Source organism: Perognathus longimembris, chromosome 20, assembly GCF_023159225.1.
Source record: "Perognathus longimembris pacificus isolate PPM17 chromosome 20, ASM2315922v1, whole genome shotgun sequence".
Lineage (NCBI taxonomy): Eukaryota > Metazoa > Chordata > Mammalia > Rodentia > Heteromyidae > Perognathus > Perognathus longimembris.
Genome location: NC_063180.1, coordinates 19669907 through 19692003, shown reverse-complemented (window position 1 = coordinate 19692003; position 22097 = coordinate 19669907). Strand labels below are relative to the sequence as shown.

At 57.5% G+C, this 22097-nt stretch overlaps 1 protein-coding gene across 1 annotated transcript; it reads left to right on the top strand.

The window, feature by feature from the left end:
- Nucleotides 1-3429: 3429 nt before the first annotated feature.
- Atp1a3 (ATPase Na+/K+ transporting subunit alpha 3) lies at nt 3430-20828 on the top strand. Its single transcript, XM_048329431.1, has 23 exons — nt 3430-3456; nt 7638-7724; nt 7852-7911; nt 8050-8253; nt 9478-9591; nt 9702-9836; nt 10174-10291; nt 10398-10666; nt 11012-11210; nt 11299-11408; nt 11510-11644; nt 13750-13942; nt 14793-14968; nt 15061-15197; nt 16522-16672; nt 16857-17025; nt 18053-18207; nt 18295-18418; nt 18988-19133; nt 19457-19587; nt 20038-20139; nt 20393-20484; nt 20760-20828. Exons 1-23 carry the CDS (start codon nt 3451-3453, stop codon nt 20786-20788), a joined length of 3042 nt encoding a protein of 1013 aa, XP_048185388.1. The 5' UTR covers nt 3430-3450; the 3' UTR covers nt 20789-20828.
- The last annotated feature ends 1269 nt before the right edge of the window (nt 20829-22097 follow it).

The window sequence follows — 22097 nt, the reverse complement described above, 5'->3', positions numbered from 1 at the left end:
GGACAAGTATCTCCCCCAGAGAGGAAGGGAGGAATCCCTTGGGGCGGGGTAGGGGTGCGAGGAGGCTGCAGGTCTGGTTTGGAGGGAGGAGGCTGTGAGGGGAAGGGTGGGCCTGCCTTTTGTCCCCGCCCTTCCTCCACCTCCAGTTTCTGTGGAAACTGCAGCTGAGAAAGGACGCGTGAAGGTCACACAGTCAGAGCCAAAACGAGGCTGGCCCTGCAGAAAAGGAAGAGATGGAGGGACGGGGGAGAGATGAAGAAGGGGTAGAGAAAGAAGGGGGACACAGTGGAAGAGAGGAGCGAGGCCAGGGAGGGACCGAGCAGACTGGAGAAGGGAAGGTGAAGTGGAGGGTAGGCAGTGTGAGGAATTAGGGTGAGAGGTGGAAAGTCATGGGGAGACCGGAGGGGACTGGAACCCTGGGGAACGCCAGACAGAAGAGGTCTGAGGTGGGGAGCGGAGGCTGGGCCTGTCCCCGCCTGCGGCAGCCTGAGCTGGGAGCTGTCCATTCAGCACCGGGGTGCTGACCTGGTTCACAGCCATGCCTGCTTTTCCCCTCCAGGGTCTCCCTGCCTTTTGAAGTTCCAGGTGGCTACTGACATCCCGAGACCCCCCATATGCACACAGCACCCCCACACCAAGCCACTTCTGTGTCCAAGATGCTGTGTGTGTGTGTGTGTGTGTGTGTGTGTACACCCTTCAGAACCAGCACCATCTCTTGTCTCAGTGTTGACAGGTGCCTAGAACATGACTGCAATATTTCTGGCCTCTTTCTTCTCTCTGTCTCAATGCCACAAAACCTCTCCTCTGAGGTCTCCCTTCATGTCTGAATCACTCCTTCCCCCACCAAATTTCTTCTCTGAGCCTCCCGAAGTTGGCCACACCTGTCTCAGCCTGGCTTTCTAAGTTTCAATGTCGCCTATCACCTTCACGCTGCACTTGCATGGCTGTCTCCACATCTCCTCATCTCTACCTTTGCAGAGCTCGCCATCTGCCTTCCTTCTGTCCGTATGTGCCTCTTTCTGGGCAGGGTCTGTCCGTTTCTCTTCATACTGAGCTTCCAATGCTCTCTCCCGTCCCTCTCCATCCCTGTGACCTTCCTGGGCCTTCCCTCCCCCTCCTTCCGCAGAGCTTTGTGCTGGGAGCTCTATGCACAGTCATCAGTCTAGCCAGGCTTGCATCTGAGGAGGGGAATGCAGGAAAGGGGGACCATCTGTCCTGGATGGAATATGGGGGCCCCCGACCTCATCCCCCAAGCCAGCTGGAGAGTAGAAGGAGAGCCTAAATCTCCTGGAATCTAGACAACCCCCCCCCCACACACACACACCTCTCCAGCCTTCTTTGTGTCTCCAATCCCCATGGTCCAGGCCCAAACCTCCTAAGCCAAGATGTTGAGAAAGGGAAGGGATGAACATGGGCAAGCCCTTCCTCCGGGGGAATGAAGCTGGGGAGGGGGTGTCTGGGAGCAGATGCACCTGGGTTAAAAGATGTGGTTCCTTCCCCCACCCCTTCTGAATCTCCATGGCAACAGCCTGGTCTGCAGGCCCAGCCTCCTTTGCTGCTGCAGAGTTAGCCTCCCTGTTACCATGGCAACAAGGAACAGAGGGATGGGGATAGGTCACAGAGAAGGATTAGGATAAGGCTCTGGCGTTAAGGACACCTCCTTGCTTGCTACTCTGACCCTGTCTCTGGCTCTGTCCAAGGTCATCTGTTATTTTGTCTTTCCATCTCTGTGCCTGTTTCTGTAGCACTTACTGGAGCCATCAGCCTTTCATGTATTTCCCGGCGAAGTTTTTATCCTTCATCCACCCACCCCCAAGCCTACTTCCTGTCCCCTATACCTCCGTCCCCATAAATGGGTCGGGCCCCATTCTAAAAAACCCACAAGGGAGGTGTTCATTCTCTCTCTCTTTCTCTCTCTCTCTCTCTGTCTCTCTCTCACACACACATACACACACACCCTTTCTTCCATCTCCAGGGAAAACCTGGAGTATTCCTCATGGAGGAAAACGATGACAGGGTTGGGTGGGGAGGTGTGTCTCCTCAGGCCTCAGTGTGGTGACTGATGGAGATGATGTGTGTGTGTGTGCATGACAGGCCTGGGACGTGGGTGCCAGCTGTGTGTGTGTGTGCGTGTGTGTGTGTACATACACATGCCATGTTGGGGGTGTCTGTGTGGGTGGAGGCAATGGGGACATATTTGGGGGTGCGACAAAAGTGTAAGCCATGTGAGGCATATGAGATGGCATCATGGGGCTTGTTTCTGAGTTACCATGTGGTGTGTAAATGTGGGTCCCTTTCTGCCTGTCCCTCACAGCAGGGTTTGCCCAGTGGGCCTTTGCATATGCCCAGACACACTGGTGAGCCACATGTGCGATGTGTGTAACACATATGGCTATACAGTTGTGTCCACAAGAGGAACTGCAGTGTGTCTGGAGGCCGAGTGGGTCCTGTAACGCGTGCAACAGTACCGAGTGACGGTTGCTGATTCACAGGTTGTGCAGTGTCCATGTGAGATGGTGCAAGGTCAGGTGTGCCTGTGGTGGAATGCTCAGCGGGTGTGAGCCTGTGCTTGTGTGTGGTGTGTGAGGGGACAGGCGGGGATGTGATGGAATGTGAGTGTGGCACTGTTGCCGCGGATGTGGGCGATGGTGGTGCCTGACGGGTGAGGCTGGCATTTCCTGGGCCTCCTGCTGTGTCCTGGCTGTGCCTTTGGTGGCGATTGTATCTCACTGGATAGCTCCGCCATTCCGCAGAGGCGCACACGGGGAAGAGGGAGCTCAAGACTGCTCTCCCGCTGCAGCCCCCTCGCTCAGTTTGAGGGATCCCCTTTGCTCACTTGTAGCCCCCCTTGCCAACTTCCCTGCCTGCCACACCCCCTCACTGTGCAGCCTTTTAAAGAGAGATTCTGGGGCTCCCTACCCCTTCATTCTGCAGAAAAGGGGTGTTCTGGGGGCCCCCTCCTTATTGCGACAGTTCACTGGGGCTTCCCCACCCCCGCGCCACCCCCCTGGTCACCCCCACCCTGGAAGGGATTTGTAGGGTGCTTTCCTCTCTCCGCGCCGCCTCCTCCTTCTACATTGATGGGATCTTGGGGTCCCTCTCGTGCGGGGTGGGGGGGAGGTGGCTCCGGGATCCCCCCCATCCCTCAGCAAAGCGGCCGCTGCTGCTTTTTGCAGGGACCTGGCTGGAGGTGGGGGTGGGGCGGGGGCGGGGGGAGGACAGCTGCAGTACCGGGGGCGGGGCTTCGGGCTGTCCGTCAGCGCCTCGGCGCTCCGGATTGGCCAGCGCCGCCTCCCCCCCGCGGGTGCCGGCATATGAGGAGGCGGCGCCGGCGGCCACCGCAGCCTCTGCGCGGCGGGACCGACCGACGGACAGACGCTCGCCGCCTCGGAGCGCGGGCGCTGCAGACGCCCCAGCCCAGCCCGCCGCTCTCCCCACCCAGCCGCCAAGATGGGGGTAGGTGCGGGGTCCGGCCGGTGACCCGGGGCGGGACGGGGGGCTGTGTACGGGGAGAGGGGGCCCGCGGCCCTCGGCGCTCTCCCCGGGCCTGGACGGGCTCTGTGGCGCAGGTGGGCCGTCCCGGCGCGCAGGGGCCGCGGGGTCGGGGCCGGCCCTCGGCCGCTCCCGCCTGACCTTGTGCGGTGGCTGCCCGCCCGCAGCGGCTGCATCCATCTGTGCCCCCCTCTCCAGCGTCCGCGCCCTCTCCCCCGTCCGCGCCCCTCCCCAGCGTCCGCGCCCCCTCCCCAGCGTCCGCGCCCCCTCCCCCGTCCGCGCCCCTCCCCAGCGTCCGCGCCCCCTCCCCCGTCCGCGCCCCTCCCCAGCGTCCGCGCCCCTCCCCAGGGTCTGCGCCCCCTCCCGTCTGCCCCCTCCCTTGTCCGCCCCCTCCCCTGTCCACGCCCCTCCCCAGCGTCCGCGCCCCCTCCCGTCTGCCCCCCTCCCTTGTCTGCCCCCCTCCCCTGTTCACGCCCCTCCCCAGCGTCCGCGCCCCCTCCCCTGTCCGGCGTGCCTGGAGGCAGCACTGGTGTGTCTGGGTGGGGGTGTTGCAGCCCCCCCCCAGGCTGTGGGATGGACACCAGATGACCTCTTTCTCCTTCCAGGCCTGGATGCGGGTGTGGGGTGAGCCCCACCGCAGCGGCCCCTCATCTAGGGGCCCAGACGCTGGGGCTGGGCCGAGGGGGGCGGCAAGGGCGATGCCCGACCCACAGAATGCCGGGCAGAGCGTGCGCCCCCAGTGCTAGGGTAGTGAGGGGACGCGCCCGCCCGCCATGCCCTTGCCTCTGTGCCCGAGTCTCCTTCTCTGTCTGTGAGTCTCTCCAGCAGATGCCGCCTTCTCCTCCCCTGGCTGACCGCCTGACCCTTGCCGCAGCCCTGGATTTCTCCTTGTGTGTCTTGGGCAGGACCTGGGGTTGGGGGTGGGAGGTGGGATGCAGAGAGAGGGTCAGGGTGGGAACCCGAGGGATGGGGAGAAAGATGGCGGAGGAGAGTGGAGAGGAGAGTTGAAGGGCCTAGGGATAGAAGTGGGGGTGGGGCTGCAGATCTGTGGGTTGGGGAGGGTGAGAGGGGATGGGAAGAATTGGGGTATAGGGGGAGGACCAAGTCAGAGAATGGGGAGAGGGGAGTTGGAGATGGCTTTCAGGTAAGTGGATTGGAGTGAGGAGTGTGGGAAGATATGGGGGAGCAAGGATTGCCTTAGAGAAGAGGGGGCTCTTGGGAAAAGAAATGGGGGCAGGAGGGGGGGAAGCAAAGGGTTTGGGTGTAGAAGAAAGACAGACTTGCAGAGAGATAGGAAAGGACAGAGACAGAGGGAAAACACCGACAGAAACAGAGACAAAGAGAGAGAGGCAGAGCACAGGCAGAGAGATGTGGAGAGATAAAGAGGAACCAAGAAAGGAAATTGGAAACTGAGGCAGAGATCAAGGGCCCCAAGGACACATCTTTCCAATCCAGACAACAAAAGCCCAACTGAATGAAAGGAAGAGGAGGCAGAGAACAGAAGGGGAGGTCAAGGCAGAAAGACTCAGCCAGCAGCACCTGAGGGGGGAGGGGGAGGGCTGCAGAAATGCAGAACTACAGGAGCAAGACAGACATCTGGAGGCGGGCGGGCGGGCAGCAGGGAAAATGGCGAGGAGCTGCAGAGGCGGGCTACAGCGAAACAGGCGTGTCCCCCACCCAGTGCAGGCTCCCACCTGCACTGCGCCCATTGAGGCTTCCTGCCTGGGAAAGCCTCAGCCCCTCCACTCCTCCCAGGGAGCCTGCTCTTGACAAGGACAAGATAAGGCGCTCCTGCCAGGGACCCTCCTCCATCAGACCTAAGGATAAGAACTCAGCCCTCCTCCCTCAGACCATAGCTCTTCTCCCCAAGACCCAGGAGAGTCCAGACTCGAGCCTCCTCCCTCAGACCCAGGAATCCAGCCCCCAGTCCGTCTGTGTCAGGATCCTGGGGTCCAGCTCCACCTCCAGCACTCCCCCCACCTTCCCCAGGGTTTCAAGGATGAACAGCTGGCTTCTTCCCCCACTTCTATCAGAACTACCCCCCCACTTCTCCCATTCCTGCCTCCTCACTCAGTTCTCCACCCTGAACTCATGATATCACTCTCTAAAGGTGTCTACCCCAAGTGGCAGAAGCTGAGACTCCATCCCCTGCCACAGAGGTCAGGAGAGGCCCAGCCTCTGAGCCTCCAAGGCTGAGACGCAGTGTCGCTGCAGGGCTGGCTCTGGGCCAAACGCCCATCCATCCCTACACCCTTCCTTGGGACTCTCAGTCCTCCATGGCTGTGTCCCCTCGTTGCACTCCTGAACTCAACCTGGGGTCCCGGGTCAAACAGCAGGCAGCTGGGGCCTCTACAAGGTCACGAGGAGATTAGCACTGAGCCGCGCTGAGCCTCGGATTCCGGCTTGGCCCTGGGCCCATAGGATCTGTCATCAGCCTGTGCCCACCCCTCCTGCCAGCCACAGACACTGCTCCCTCCATCTGCCCAGGCCACCACGCTGGGCATTCAGTCCCTTCCCCTCACACCACATCTAGTTCAATCCAGGCCTGAGGCTTTGGCTCTGGCTCTTCTGTACTCCAAGAATTTCTCCTCTGTCCTGGAGTCCTGCCCATCCCCTGTCCAAGGCCATACGCGCCTCCCACAGCCGTGTCAATATCTTGTCCATCAGTGAAGGCAGGACTGGCTGCTTGTACCCAGCATACCACATCCCCATCCGGGCCTTTGTCCCAGCTGTGGTTAACACCTAGAATGCCCTTTGCTCTCCCTTTCTGCCTGGCCTGTAGATCTCCCAGGATCGGATGAGTCTTTTGAATGAGATATACATGGGGTGGAAGAGAAGCCTAGGAAAAGAGCTGGAGCTGGGCTGAGAAGACAGGGCCTAGAGCTGGAAAGACAGATCACCAAGGTAGATCAGACACAGAGACAGGAAACTTCCAGAGAGACAAAGAACGAGAGAGACAGAGATTATAGACAGACAGACACACACACACACATACATACGCACATACATGCATGCATGCATGCATGCATGCATACATACTGGAGATAGATAGATGTAAGGGAAGAAGTATACAAATACATATGGAGGGAATCTCAGATGGTTAGAGATAGAGACAAACACACAAAGAAAGCCATACAAAGGATACCCACAGAAAAATAGAGACAGAGCAGTTGAAAGAGACCAAGACAGAGAGACAGAACAAGATCTCTGAGTGAAAGCCTGAGAGACACAGAGACAGAAAGAAATACAGAGAGGACAGAGACAGGAGGAATGAGAGTAAGAAGATCCCAAAGAGGGATGGAGGGCCAGAGAAAGAAGATGTGACACAGGAAAGAGCCAGACACAGACACCAAGAACATCAGAAAGAGATGGCTTGAGCAATGAAAATAGAGACTGAGGGGCTGGGAATATGGCCTAGTGGCAAGAGTGCTTGCCTCATATACATGAAACCCTGGGTTCGATTCCCCAGCACCACATATATAGAAAATGGCCAGAAGTGGCGCTGTGGCTCAAGTGGCAGAATGCTAGCCTTGAGCAAAAAGAAGCCAGGGACGGTGCTCAGGCCCTGAGTCCAAGCACCAGGACTGGCAAAAAAAAAAAAAAAGAATAGCCAAAGATGGAACTAAAGCTGTAAAAACAGAAAATATTATTAGAGACCAATCTGAGATTGGCCTCAGGATACCACTTCAGATAAGAGAGAGATGAAGAATCAGAACTCTGCCAGGCTCTGGGAGATCCCTGAGAGATAGAGATTGTAGGAGACCGAGATATAAAGAACCGGAAAATAAGGAAAGAGACTTGTTCTGGGGAGAGAAGGGAAGATGGGCAGGAAAGGGAGGGAAGAGGGAACCTGGTCAATATGAAGTCATGGGAGAGAGCCAGGGAGAGAGACACAAAGATAGGAGGTGAAAGACAGAGACAGAGCAAGAAGAGACTCCCAGGACCACAGGGAGACAGTGGGATAAGGTGGACTGTTGGGGGGAGGAGGGTTCTGGAAGGCGGGCAGGGACAACCTCAACACAGAGACACAGAGCTGCAAGCAGGCTGGGAGCTGGGGTGTGGGGGGGGGGGCGCGGTGTCGCTCTGGAACCCCTTCTCGCCCGCAGTCTGGTGGCTCTGACAGCTATCGTGTCGCCACCTCGCAGGACAAGAAAGATGACAAGGGCTCGCCCAAGAAGAGTAAGGGCAAGGAGCGCCGGGACCTGGATGACCTCAAGAAGGAGGTGGCGATGGTAGGTGCCACTTCTGTGCCCTCCCCTCCCCCCCCCACAGCAGCCCTGCCCTCCCACCCTCCCTCCCTCCCCCACTCCCTCCCTGAAAGGCCTTGGCTCATGCCTCCCCCAAACTCCTGTTCCTCAGACAGAGCATAAGATGTCAGTGGAAGAGGTCTGCCGGAAATACAACACGGACTGCGTGCAGGTGAGGCCACCGGGCACCGTGGGGGCCTGGGCCTCTGGGTCTGAGGGAGGAGGGAGAGGGCCTGCTTGCTGATGGCCTGAGGTTGGTGGTGGCAGTGTGGGGTGCTAGGTGAGCTCAGGGAAGTTCTGTGTCCCCCAGGGTTTGACGCACAGCAAAGCCCAGGAGATCTTAGCCCGGGACGGACCTAACGCACTCACGCCGCCCCCCACCACTCCGGAGTGGGTCAAGTTCTGCCGCCAGCTCTTTGGGGGCTTCTCCATCCTGCTGTGGATTGGGGCCATACTCTGTTTCCTGGCCTATGGTATCCAGGCGGGCACCGAAGACGACCCCTCTGGTGACAATGTGAGTGTCTTCCCCCATGGTCTGTCAGAGACGGACAACCAACAGATGGGGACACACACACACACACACACACACACACACACACACACACACCTCCCTGTTCCTATAGAGTTTTCCAAGCCCGCTCTCCTTTTGTGTCTTGAGTTTTCACAATTACCTAGTGAGAGAACAAGGTCACCTGTGAGGGGAACAGAGGCTCAGAAAGGCCTAGGAGTGCTGGTCTCGGCGTGGGGGTTGGTGGCTGAGTGGTAAAGCCTTTGCTTAGCATTTGTGAGGACTTAAGTTCAATCCTCAGCACTGGGGAGAAAACAGACAACCAAACCAACAAATAAACATGTTACCAGGTGTGGTGGTCCATGCCTATAATCCCACCCCTCCAGAGGCTGAGGCAGGAGGAATGTGAGTTCAAGGCCAGCCTGGGGGACATAGCAAAACAACTGTCTCCAAAACGAAAACAAAACAAACGTAAATAAAGCAGGAAAGGAAGGAAGGCCAGCCCCCCAGGGAATTTGTCCAGGGTCACACCACAGAGATGTGCTGTGACCTCTGTGACCTTGGGAACACACAACCCAACCGGTGGTCACAGCCTGACAAATACCCAAGAGATGAGTGACCATGCTCAGGTAGAGACGCCGCCGCCTGCTGATGGGTGAGGGGCCTTGCACCCCACATAAGGACGCAGAGGGGACTAGGGGACCGCAGTTCCGCGGCTGTGGGCGCAGACCCGCACACAGCTCTCCACAGCTCACATACACACGCTGAATGAACCCAGACCGTCACGCTCGGAAACACCTGCAGTCCCACTGTTGGGGAAGCTGAGGCAGGAGGATTGTGAATGTGAGGCTCAAAACAACAAACAAAACAAAAACCCACCAACAGGTCAGGTGCTGGTGGCTCACCCCTGTCATCCTAGCTACTCAGGAGGCTGAGATCTGAGGATCATGGTTCAAAGCCAGCCCAGGCAGGAAAATCCATTAGACTCTTCAGTGAACCACCAGGAAAACTGGAAGTGGAGCTGCAGCTCCAAGTGGTAGAGTGCTAGCCTGGAGCAAAAAAAAAGCTCAGGCACAGCGCCCAGGCCCTGAGTTCAAGACCCAGGATGAACCAATTAAAAAAAATAATAATTTGAAAAACAGCATAAGTTCTTTTCCCAAAGCACAGACCCAGGGCAGGGGCTGGGGACACAGCCCTGACCATGGGTCCCCATGTCCCCTCTCCCCCCAGCTGTACTTGGGCATCGTGCTGGCAGCCGTGGTGATCATTACAGGCTGCTTTTCCTATTACCAAGAGGCCAAGAGCTCCAAGATCATGGAGTCCTTCAAGAACATGGTTCCCCAGGTGAGGGGGCTCAGCAAGGGGCTGGAGGAGGTGGGCAGGGGGTGGTGCCCAGTCACTCCCAGGCCTTGAGCAGAGTCTAGAAGGAGCCTTTTCTCTGCCCCACTCCCCAGCAAGCCCTCGTGATCCGGGAAGGTGAGAAGATGCAGGTGAATGCCGAGGAGGTGGTGGTTGGGGACCTGGTGGAGATCAAGGGTGGAGACCGAGTCCCGGCCGACCTGCGCATCATCTCAGCTCATGGCTGCAAGGTGGGCCCCCTCCCCACCCCACCCCCCGCTCTGCCAGGAGTCAGGAGCAGACACCCCAGCCTCCAGCTTCCTGCAGACCCAGGCCAAGCCCCAGCTTCCTCCCTCAGATCAGTGGTCCATGCAGGCCCTTCTTCAACCCTCAGAACCTTCATTTACCTTAGATTTTAGCACAAAGTTCAGGGCCCTTCCTACCTTCAGGACCCCTGCCGGGTGCTGCCTGCCCCTCTGGGTCCCCAGCCTTTGAACCCCTGGGAGCCGCCTGCCCCTCTGGGTCCCCAGCCTCTGGTCCCCTGGACACCGCCCTCTGAGCTGAGCCTGTGTCTTGCTCCACTCCCAGGTCGACAACTCCTCACTGACCGGTGAATCCGAACCCCAGACCCGCTCTCCGGACTGTACCCACGACAACCCCCTGGAGACTCGCAACATCACCTTCTTCTCCACCAACTGCGTGGAAGGTGAGGGACACTGGGCACTGGTGGAGGGCTGCACCCCAGAGCCCCCTCCCTCCCCAGTGAGCTTCCTGAGCCCCACCCCACCTGGGCCTCATGCCCTGTCCCACAGGCACGGCTCGGGGCGTGGTGGTGGCCACAGGTGACCGGACAGTCATGGGCCGCATCGCCACACTGGCCTCGGGCCTGGAGGTAGGCAAGACGCCCATCGCCATTGAGATCGAGCACTTCATCCAGCTCATCACGGGCGTGGCCGTCTTCCTGGGCGTCTCCTTCTTCGTCCTCTCCCTCATCCTGGGCTACACCTGGCTCGAGGCTGTCATCTTCCTCATTGGAATCATCGTGGCCAATGTCCCAGAGGGCCTGCTGGCCACTGTCACCGTAAGGCTAGGTCTGAGGGAGGAGGCTGGGGCTTTGGCCCTTGGGTCTGAGGGAGGAGGCTGAAGCCTGGACCCCTGGGTCTGAGGGAGGAGGCTGGGGTCTGGATCCCTGTGTCTGAGGGAGGAGGCTGAGGTCTGGCCCCCTGGGTCTGAGGGAGGAGGGCTGGAACCTATATACCCCATTTACAAGGCCCATGCTCACTAATGAAGGTGCTGCAACAATGGGACCAAACCCTTGGCATGCGCTGTTCTCTCACCTGACTGTTTTGGTCTCCCAGTGCTGTGGCCTTTACTTCTGCTCTTAGGGCCACCACCGGCATCTCACCTGCCCATGTCTGTTGCCCAGGTGTGTCTGACGCTGACTGCCAAGCGCATGGCCCGCAAGAACTGCCTGGTGAAGAATCTGGAGGCTGTGGAGACCCTGGGCTCCACATCCACCATCTGCTCAGACAAGACGGGGACCCTCACCCAGAACCGCATGACGGTTGCCCACATGTGGTTTGATAACCAGATCCATGAGGCAGACACCACGGAGGACCAGTCAGGTCAGTGAGGGCCCAGGGCGGGCCCCGTGGGCACCCCTCACCCCTGGCCTCACCCACACTCACCCACGCTCGCCCCTGCCCCGCACAGGGACCTCCTTCGACAAGAGCTCGCACACCTGGGTGGCCCTGTCCCACATCGCTGGGCTCTGCAACCGGGCTGTCTTTAAGGGAGGCCAGGACAACATCCCAGTGCTCAAGGTGGGTGCAGAGCCCCCCACCTGCCCTGCGTCCCGCCTGTGTTGTCCATCCCCCCTCCCTCGCACCCCACACCCCTGACTCAACCCCGTTCCCCGCTTCAGAGAGACGTGGCTGGGGACGCCAGTGAGTCCGCCCTGCTCAAATGCATCGAGCTGTCCTCTGGCTCTGTGAAGCTCATGCGCGAACGGAACAAGAAAGTGGCCGAGATTCCTTTCAACTCCACCAACAAATACCAGGTACACACTAGGTGCTCCCCGGGGCGGCAGCAGACCCCCGGCTTCTCTGATGCCCGGATGGCAGTCAGCATGACCCTAGGGTTCTTTTGCATTGGGCGGGACGTTCACCTGTCAGAGCCTTAGTTTCCCCTTCTGTAGAATGGGAATGCCCAGCTGGTGGAGGAGAAACTTTCTTCCATTGATCAGATGAAAGCTTTTCAGGGCTGGGGATATGGCCTAGTGGCAAAAGAGCGCTTGTCTCGTATACATGAGGCCCCTGGGTTCGATTCCCCAGCACCACATATACAGAAAATGGCCAGAAGTGGCGCTGTGGCTCAAGTGGCAGAGTGCTAGCCTTGAGCAAAAAGAATCCAGGGACAGTGCTCAGGCCCTGAGTCCAAGGCCCAGGACTGGCAAAAAAAAAAAAAAGATTAAAGCTTTTCAGGCATCTACTTGATAGTGAAATGGTTAAGTTGCTCCTCCCTGGAATGGACAGCCTAACCCTAGAAAGAGACCGTGATGAAGGATGAGGAAACACCAGGCCAAGTAAGGGAGCCCTGCAGATGCCTGGGGCAGAGTGACTGCGCAGCAGGTGGCATACGCAGAGGCCCTGAGGCAGAAATGCAATGTGTCCGAACCACAGGGCAGTGTGGGGGGAGGTAAAGGCAGTGCATGCTGGGCAGGGAGCCCCTGCTGCCTCACAGCTAAGCAAGGACCTGGCTGAGACCACCAAGGGCACCTGAGTCATGAGAGGCCACTGGGCAGAGGAGAGAGAGGACTTGACTCACATCTTTTTTTTTTTTTTGGCCAGTCCTGGGCCTTGGACTCCGGGCCTGAGCACTGTCCCTGGCTTCTTCCCGCTCAAGGCTAGCACTCCGCCACTTGAGCCACAGCGCCGCTTCTGGCCGTTTTCTGTATATGTGGTGCTGGGGAATCGAACCTAGGGCCTCGTGTATCCGAGGCAGGCACTCTTGCCACTAGGCTATATCCCCAGCCCGTCTCACATCTTTTTGAATGTGGTGATAAGATGTACATACTGCGGCCATCTGTGTTACCTATGTAATTCAGTAGTTTCAGTGTATTCACAGTGCATGCAATCAACGACCTAGTACATTTTTGAGCATTTTTGTCATCTCAAAAAGACATCCTGAGCCAAGTGCTAGTGGCTCACACCTGTCATCCTAGCTACTCAGGCTGAGATCTGAGGAGCAAGGTTTGAAGTCAGCCTGGGCAGGAAAGTTATTTCCAATTAATCACACACACACACACACACAAAAAAAAACACAGCTGGAAGTGGCACTACCCTTGAGCAAAAAGGAGCTCATGGACAGCGCCCAGGCTCCTAGTTCAAGCCCCAGGACCAACAAAAAAGAAAAGAAATCCTGCACCTCCTACCTATTAACCAGCCCGTCCTCCTCCATCCCTGCACCAGCCTGAGTAAACACTAGCCTACTTTCTATCTCTGTGGACTTGGACATTTCATTAAATTTGGAATCACGAGCCAGGTACTAGTAACTTACGCCTATCATCCTACTCAGGGGGCTGAGGGCTGAGGATCGAAGTTCAAAGCCCCAGGCAGGAAAGTCCATGAGACTTTTTATTTGTCCGAGACCAGGACTTGAACTCAGTACCTGATACTTTCACTCATTGACTGGCATTCTACCCAGTAAGCCCTTCCTCCAGCACCCTTGCCATTGCCCCCCCCACCCCACCCCATGAGACTCTTATCTTCAGTAAACCACCAAAAATCTAGAAGTAAACTTGTGGCTCACGTGGTAGAGTGCTAGCCTTGACCAAATAAAGCTCAAGGACAGGGCCCAGGCTCTGAGTTCAAGCCCCAGGACTGGCGTGTGTACACACACACACACACACACACACACACAAGAAGAAGGAGCTGGATTCTAGGTGCACTTCAGAGGTGAGCAGACTAGATCTGGCAGAGATGGAGAACATGGAACTCAAGGCTCACTGGGAATCTGTGGGACACACAGGTGACAGATGGAGAGACACAGCAGGGTAGAATGAACAGTGATCATGGAGAAACTCTAAGAAACCCAGACAAATCTCCAGGGCACCAGCGCCCCCCCCCCCCCCCGCATGGCTCAGATGCCTCTGCTCTGTTGCAGCTCTCCATCCACGAGACCGAGGACCCCAACGATAACCGATACCTGCTGGTGATGAAGGGTGCCCCCGAACGCATCCTCGACCGCTGCGCCACCATCCTCCTGCAAGGCAAGGAGCAGCCGCTGGATGAAGAGATGAAGGAGGCCTTCCAGAACGCCTACCTGGAGCTCGGCGGCCTGGGCGAGCGCGTGCTTGGTGCGCATTGCAGGGAGAAGGGGATCGGGGTGCAGGGGCCAGGCCAGCTCTAGGGGCTTGGAACAAGTGGGGGTGTGGTGCTATCCCAGGCTTGGCTTAAAACAGGGCCTCCAAGAGTTCACTAGGAAGGAAGGGAGGGAGGGAGGGAGGGAGGGGGGAGGGGGGAGGGAGGAGGGAGGGAGGAAGGGAGGAAGGCAGGCAAGCAGGCCAGTCTGATGCTAGTGGCTCACACCTGTAATCCTAGCCACTCAGGAGGCTGAGGATCATGGTTCAAAGCCAGTCTAGGCAGAAAAGTTCATGAGACTCTCCAATTAACCACAAAAAGCTGGAAGTGGAGGCATGGTTCAGATGGTAGAGCGCTAGTCTTGAGAAAAAAGAAAAAAAGCCCAGGGACAGTCCCTAGGCCCTGCGTTCAAGCCTCCCTACCCCCAAAAGAGAGAGGGGGAGAGAGAAAGAGAAAGAGGGAGAGAGAAGTCCTGCCACAACACACTATGAATGCAGAGACGAATTATTGAACAAATGAGGAGATGAATGAATGGCTGGCTCAGAACCATGCACCATGGGAGGATGGAAGGATGAGTGAATGAATGAATGAAACAGGACCTCACAGAATGTCCCATGAATGAATGGATGGAACAGGGCTTTCCAGAACATACCATGGATGGGTGAATGAATGAATGAAACGGGGCCTCCCATACTGCGGATGGATGGATGGATGACTAAGGGGGTTCACGAATGTCCTGTGGAGACCCTCCCTGCTGGGAATCCAGATGGCTAAGGGTTATGGGGTACAGATTTGATGGAGAACTGTAGGCCCTCATGTCCCCCCCATCCTCTCCTTTCCACTAAGGTTTCTGCCATTACTACTTGCCGGAAGAGCAGTTCCCCAAGGGCTTCGCCTTCGACTGTGACGACGTGAACTTCACCACAGACAACCTCTGCTTCGTGGGCCTCATGTCCATGATCGACCCTCCCCGCGCAGCCGTCCCTGATGCTGTGGGCAAGTGCAGAAGCGCAGGCATAAAGGTGTGGCCTGCGTGGGGCAGGGACGACTGGGGGAAACGGGGCCGGGGATCAGCGTGGGAGGCCAGGCCATCCCTAAGACACAATGTCCGCAGGTGATCATGGTCACAGGCGATCACCCCATCACAGCCAAGGCCATCGCCAAGGGCGTGGGCATCATCTCCGAGGGCAATGAGACCGTGGAGGACATCGCCGCCCGACTCAACATTCCCGTCAGCCAGGTCAACCCGAGGTGAGATGCGCCCCCTCCCCGCCACCTTCCATGACAGTAGGAACAGGAGGCCTGGTGCCACTGGGGGTCCGCAGGGTCCGCACTTTCCAGTGTTGCCACACCACACCACTGTGCACCTCCCCTTGAACAACTCATTTCGTCTCCGTGGGCCTCAGTTCCCTCCTTGTGAAAGCCGCTGCTAGGAGGCCCGACCCCAGTGGCTCACGCCTGTGGTCCTAGCTGAGACTGAGATCTGAGGATGGAGATTTGAAAACCGGCCTGGGTAGGGAAGTCCAGAGGGCTCGTCTCTCCAGTTAGGCTCCCCCAAAAGCCAGAATCTTAGGGCTTGAGTTCAAACCCCAGTACACACACACACACACACACACACACACACACACACACACACACACACACAGAGCTACTAGGTCTGGGGGATGTTGGAGCTCAGTGGTAGAGACTTGCCTAAATGCACAGGCCCTGGGTTTGATCCCCAGAACCATCAAGCAAGTAAAATACAAAGCCAGTATTTCTCTGTGCTCCCCTTTATACCCCCCAAGACAGATAAATGAGCAAACAAGACAAAAAATAAATATATATAAAGCTACCCATGGTGGTACACACCTGCAGCCCCAGCTGGGAGACTGAGGCAGAAGGATCTTGCGTTCAAGGGCAGCTAGGGCTACACAGTGGGACCCTGTCTCAGAACATCAAGAACTGGAATGTAGCTTAGTAGCAGTGTTTGTCTACGACATGCAGGGCTCCATTTCAGGGCCCATTAACAATTGCTGTATCAGAGTGAGGCCCTCAATTTCTCTGTGTCTCTTTTACTGTCTCTCTCTGTCTCTTCTGTCTTGTTCTTTTTTCTTTTCTTTTTTTGTTGGTTGTGACTTTTTGTGGTTGAACTCAGGGCCTGGATGCTGTTCCTGAGCTCTTTTTCTCAAGGTTAGCGCTCTACCACTTTCAGCCACTCCACTTCTGGTTTTGGGGTGGTTCATTGGGGATAAGAGTCTCACAGACTTTCCTGCCCCAGCTGATTTCGAACAGGATCCTTAGATCTCAGTCTCCTGTGTAGCCAGGGTTACAGGCGTGAGCCACCAGTGCTTTGTCGTCTTGTTCTGACTTCCTCAACTTCCCCATCATCACACACGGCTGTGTCCGCCTCCACGCCCAATCATTCTGTACCTGTGTCCCTCTGCCCTTCCTGAGGCCAGCCCTCCCCCCTCCACCAGTTACCCTTCACCTCTGGCCCCCAAGCTCCTTTCCAGCCTCCTGTCAGGACCTCTGGCACTCTGGTCTCCACATCCTCACCTGGACCTTGGCCATCCGTTCTTTCCGCTCTCCTCAGGGACGCCAAGGCCTGTGTGATCCATGGCACCGACCTCAAGGACTTCACGTCAGAGCAGATCGATGAGGTCCTGCAGAACCACACTGAAATCGTCTTTGCCCGGACCTCCCCCCAGCAGAAGCTCATCATCGTGGAGGGCTGCCAGCGGCAGGTGAGGGGGGGAGGGCCCAGACCCCCAGGTCTGAGGGAGGGGGGAGAGGGCCTGGACCCCTGGGTCTGAGGGAGGGGGGAGGGGGCATGGACCCCTGGGTCTGAGGGAAGAGGCTGGGTCTGACCCCTTGGGTCTGAGGGGGGAATCTGGAATCTGGCCTTGAGATCTCATCCTCTCCCTCCAGGGAGCCATTGTGGCTGTGACTGGCGATGGTGTGAACGACTCCCCTGCTCTGAAGAAGGCTGATATTGGGGTGGCCATGGGTATTGCTGGCTCTGATGTATCCAAGCAGGCTGCTGACATGATTCTACTAGACGACAACTTTGCATCCATTGTCACAGGGGTGGAGGAGGGTAAGTGGGGGCCGGTGGTTTGAAGACTGGGGTGGCTGCTGGAGGCATGGGCAGGGCAAAGGGGGAGCCATGCCAGGCCTGCTGCAGGGTTCCAGGTACCCACCGGGCCCTGGTAGGGCCTGTGCTCCTCCTCTGGGTCTTCCTTGCTGTCAGGATCCTAAGCACAGCCAGCAGGAAGCAGAGGATTCTGGGAGGACCAGGAAACCCCTCTCTAACATGAGCTGGGGATCCTGGGAACTCTCCGGAGTGAATGGGGCCAGCTGTGGGCAAGCCTGTGGGTCACACACACTGCCATTGCGGACAGGAGTCACGGGGTGGTGGGGTGTGGGAGGCGGGAGTGTGGTGGCTCTACTCCAGAGGTGGAGCCTCTGAGTCACATATTATTTGAGTCCCACCATCAAAGTGATTCATGCTAATTATAAGATGCAGAGATGCAGAAAACTTAGACTCACCCATGGTCTCACCATCCAGAAATACATACTATTTGTGCATTGGTGATTTTCTTCCCATTTCTCTCTCCATTTGAAATGTAATTACTATAAAAAAAAATAATAATAATAAAGGGCTGGGAATATGGCCTAGTGGCAAGAGTGCTTGCCTCGTATACATGAAGCCCTGGGTTCGATTCCTCAGCACCACATACATAGAAAATGTCCAGAAGTGGCACTGTGGCTCATGTGGCAGAGTGCTAGCCTTGAGCAAAAAGGAAACCAGAGACAGTGCTCAGGCCCTGAGTTCAAGCCCTAGGACTGGCAAAAGAAAAATCCTCATGCCTGTCATCTTAGATACTCAGAAGGCTGAGATCTGAGGATCACAGTTCCAAGCCAGCCCAGGCGGGAAAGCCCAAGAGACTCTTATCTCTAATTAGCCACCAAAAAGCTGGAAGTGGAGCTGGAAGTGGCTCAAGTGTAGAGCACTAGCTTTGAACAACAACAACAACAACAGCAACCAACATCTCTGAGGCAGCACCCAGGCCCCAGCCCTGGACGCAGAGTCAGTGGATCTGAGCCTCCCTCCACCCTTGCAGGTCGCCTGATCTTTGACAACCTGAAGAAGTCCATCGCCTACACCCTGACCAGTAACATCCCTGAGATCACCCCCTTCCTGCTCTTCATCATGGCCAACATCCCCCTGCCCCTGGGCACCATCACCATTCTCTGCATCGACTTGGGCACTGACATGGTGAGCCCCAGCCATCCCCAGCACTCCCCTGGGCCTGGGAGAGGGGGCTGGGTCCTCCCTTCCCACTCAGCTGGCCCCACCCCCCAGGTCCCCGCCATATCACTGGCCTACGAGGCTGCGGAGAGTGACATCATGAAGAGACAGCCCAGGAACCCTCGCACAGACAAGCTGGTCAACGAGAGGCTCATTAGCATGGCCTATGGGCAGATCGGTGAGGGAATCTGAGGGGACCAGGAGGACCCCCATGGGGTGGGTCCAGTCTCTGAGATTTCCAGATTGTTCAGTATTTCTGTGGTCAGGCAGGTGGCGGGAGGATTCCGGCTTCACCATCCGGGAGGGTCCCTTCTCCGGAGCTCCCCCTACCAGATGGGCATCTCAGGGACTGGCCAGATGACAAAGCTTGAGCGAAAGGCCTGAGGGGGCCCCTGAACTCCTGTGACAGACTCAGGGGGCCTCAGGAGATGGGTGCCAGTGGCACATGCCTGTAATCAAAGTGACTCAGGAGGCTGCGCACCGAGTACCCCTGTATGAAGCCAGTCTGGGCAGGAAACTCCACGGACTCTTTATCTCCAAATACAGGAGGAAGTAGGGGTGTGGATCAAGTGGTAGAGCACCAGCCTTGAATGAAAAAAGCTAAGGGACAACAGTGTGCGCGCGCGCACACACACACACACACACACACACACACACACACACACAAATTCAAGGGCCCTCAGGGGAGCCCCAGGCCTGCTGCCAGCTCCCCCATAAGCCCCTCCTTGGCTCCCTGCTCTCTTCCAGGGATGATCCAGGCTCTTGGCGGCTTCTTCTCCTACTTTGTGATCCTGGCAGAAAATGGCTTCTTGCCTGGCAACCTGGTGGGCATCCGGCTGAACTGGGATGACCGGACCGTCAACGACCTGGAGGACAGCTACGGGCAGCAGTGGGTAAGGGAGCCAGGCAGCCATCCCTGCCATAGCTGCCTCTGTCTGCAGACCCTTGGCGCTCTACCAACTGAGCCAAGTCTCCAACCCAAACCCTTGGGGAGCACCAGGTGCCTCCTGGGACTCTGCCAGACCTAGCAGAGATGAAGTGCTTCCCATCTCAGTCTATCCTCCTGGGACCTTTCCTATCCATGTCCTCCTTCTTGCTGGTGGCCGGGAACAGACTGGCCCCGCCCCGTGCACTGGCCCCGCCCCGGTGTGATGACTCCGCCCCTTTTCGCTCCGCCCCTGCACACTGACCCCCCGCCCCCTCACTTCTCCCACAGACCTATGAGCAGAGGAAGGTGGTGGAGTTCACCTGCCACACGGCCTTCTTCGTGAGCATCGTGGTTGTCCAGTGGGCAGATCTGATTATCTGCAAGACCCGAAGGAACTCGGTCTTCCAGCAGGGCATGAAGTGAGCCCTCGCGGTGCCCCGCCCAGCCCCTGTCTTTCCCCACACTCCCAGAACTATTTTATTTCCTGTGCCTTGGCTTCATTCCTTCAGTCTGCCTCTGCTTGGGATGGAGGCAGGCCTAAGACCATGATCCTCCTATGTACACCTCCTGAGTAGCTGTGGAGACAGGTGTATGCTGTCTTGCTCAGCTGTTGTGTGGGACAGGCTGGGGGGGGTGGTCCCTGCTCACTTTCGCTGGGCTGATCTCTGACCAAGATCTTCCTCCCTATACCTCCCTCCTAGCAAGAACTACAGGCATGCCCCACCACACCTGGCTGCTTTCTCTTTTTATGTGCCTAACCTTTGTCTTTGTCACCATCATTCCATCTTTGTATATCTGACATCTTTGCCTCTGGGGATGCCAGGTATGGGGGTCCCCCAGGCCCAGTACCGCCTTGTCTGTGCCTCTAGGAACAAGATCCTGATCTTCGGCTTATTTGAGGAGACAGCTCTGGCTGCCTTCTTGTCTTACTGCCCTGGCATGGACGTGGCCCTCCGCATGTACCCTCTCAAGTGAGTGCCCGGACGCCCTTAAGGTCCCCAGCCCCTGCACCCCTCCCTCCATGGCACCTTCCCTGGGAGGGGGATGATCACTGCCACAGGCCGAGGCCGAGGCCCCCTCCTCTCCCAGTGTCTGTCTGTCTGTCCCCCATCGCCATCCCAGCTCTGAGGCTGCATCCGGAGCAGAGGCCCCCGTGTGTGACGTAGGAGATGCTGGGCGATTCCCTCCTCCTGTCCCTGCTGATCCTCTTTCTCCCTTCTGCAGGCCCAGCTGGTGGTTCTGTGCCTTCCCCTACAGTTTCCTCATCTTCGTCTACGATGAAATCCGCAAGCTCATCCTGCGCAGGAACCCCGGGGGTGAGGGCTGGGCGGAAGGCTGGGAAGGGGAGCCGCGTGGATGGCCTGGCCCCTGTCGCCCTGTGTCCCCTTCTCTCCTGGACGTCTCCCCCTGCCCCCCTCCTCCCTTTGAGTTCTATCTCCTCCAGTCAAGGCCTCCTTCCCCTGTCCTTCCAAGCGTGTCTGTCCCTTTTGACCTCTTTGCCACTGTTGGGGTATCACTGCCCCTAGATTGTAACTCTCAGGTTATCTGTCTCCCCTCTCTCACTCCGTCTTTCTCTCCTTCCTCTTTCCAGGTTGGGTGGAGAAAGAAACCTACTACTGACCTCAATCCCACCACGTCACCCACCTCTTCCCTGTCCCCAAGCCCAGGGCAATCCTCCTCTGGTCCCCCCATTTTGTACACTGGGGGGAGGGGCCGTCTCTCCCCATGGCCCCCACCTTGGCTCTCACCCCTCCATTGCCTCTCTCTGGCTGGCTTCTCCTCCCACCTCAGCCCCTGCCTCTCTTCTCCCCCTCTTTTCTGTGTCTGTTTCTCTCCTTCTCCCCCCTTCTATCTCTTCCTCCCCCACCCACAGCCCCCTCCCTGGGCTCTTTTTTACTCCTCAGCCCCATCCCTTCAGGCTGACGCCATCTCTGGTTCTGGACAATTATCAAATACATCTGTGGGAAGAGAGAAGCATGTGTGTGTGTGTGTCGTGCCTGAGTCAGGGCCGGGGCCGTGGGCGCTTGGCATCTCCCGTGGCACAGGAGTCCCGGTGACTCATGGGAGCCCAGTTTAGCCTGGCACCGGCTTAGGAGTCATCACCACGTCCTGGAGTCTTCACTAATACAGAAATTAGAATTCACCAAGGGATGGGCTCATAGGATGAGCACGGGGTGGGGGTGGGGGGCAGTGGGGACTGGGATTTGGGGTAGCAGAGGGGATCCCCTCCTGCTCAGCAGACCCCCAGGGAGGAGGTGCCCTGAGGCTGGTGGCCATGGCGCCCCCTGGAAGCCCTTTGCGGTGCTCTGCCTGTCCTGGCTCCTTGACTCACACTGCATGTGAGGCCCAGGGCAAGAAGTGACTGCTTGGGGCCATCCAGCTGGGAGGTGACAGAGCTGCATGTGGGCTGAGGCTATCCAAGATGGGAGTCTCTGCGTTTGTGACTTGCACACTGTGACACACACAGGATGCAGCTTAGGGATGTAGGCCCAAGTTGTGAAAGTTATACTCATGGCTGGGGATGGAGCTCAGTGTTACAGCCCTGGTTCTGCACACAAGAGGCCCCAAGTTCCAAATCCAGTACCAGTAATAATATAAAGAGAGTAACATAAAATCTGTTCAGCCATCACCCAGACCAGGATGTGGATCATTTTCATCAACCCAGAATGCTCCATCCTGCACCTTTGCTGTGTTCTTCCACAGGCCGCGGCTGCTGCCACCTTAACAGCCAGTTGTTATTGGGGATTAGACCGGGTTTCTGAGGTCTCCGCCATTACACTCATGGCCTAGCCGAGAGGCGGGGGCTGCTTTGCTTCTCTCCCAGTTGAAGCAAGAAGGTGGGAGTGGCCACCCCCCATACCACCCCAGGGCTGGGGGAAGGGCAGCATCTCAGGATCGCTCCCATCGCCCCTCCCCTTCAAGGCCAAGC

Excerpts from the sequence above, each read along its gene's own strand:
- Atp1a3 (XM_048329431.1), top strand. Across the intron at positions 18,419-18,987 it reads CATGGCCTATGGGCAGATCG|GGATGATCCAGGCTCTTGGC; the intron begins GTGAGGGAATCT and ends GCTCTCTTCCAG. Across the intron at positions 19,134-19,456 it reads ACAGCTACGGGCAGCAGTGG|ACCTATGAGCAGAGGAAGGT; the intron begins GTAAGGGAGCCA and ends CTTCTCCCACAG.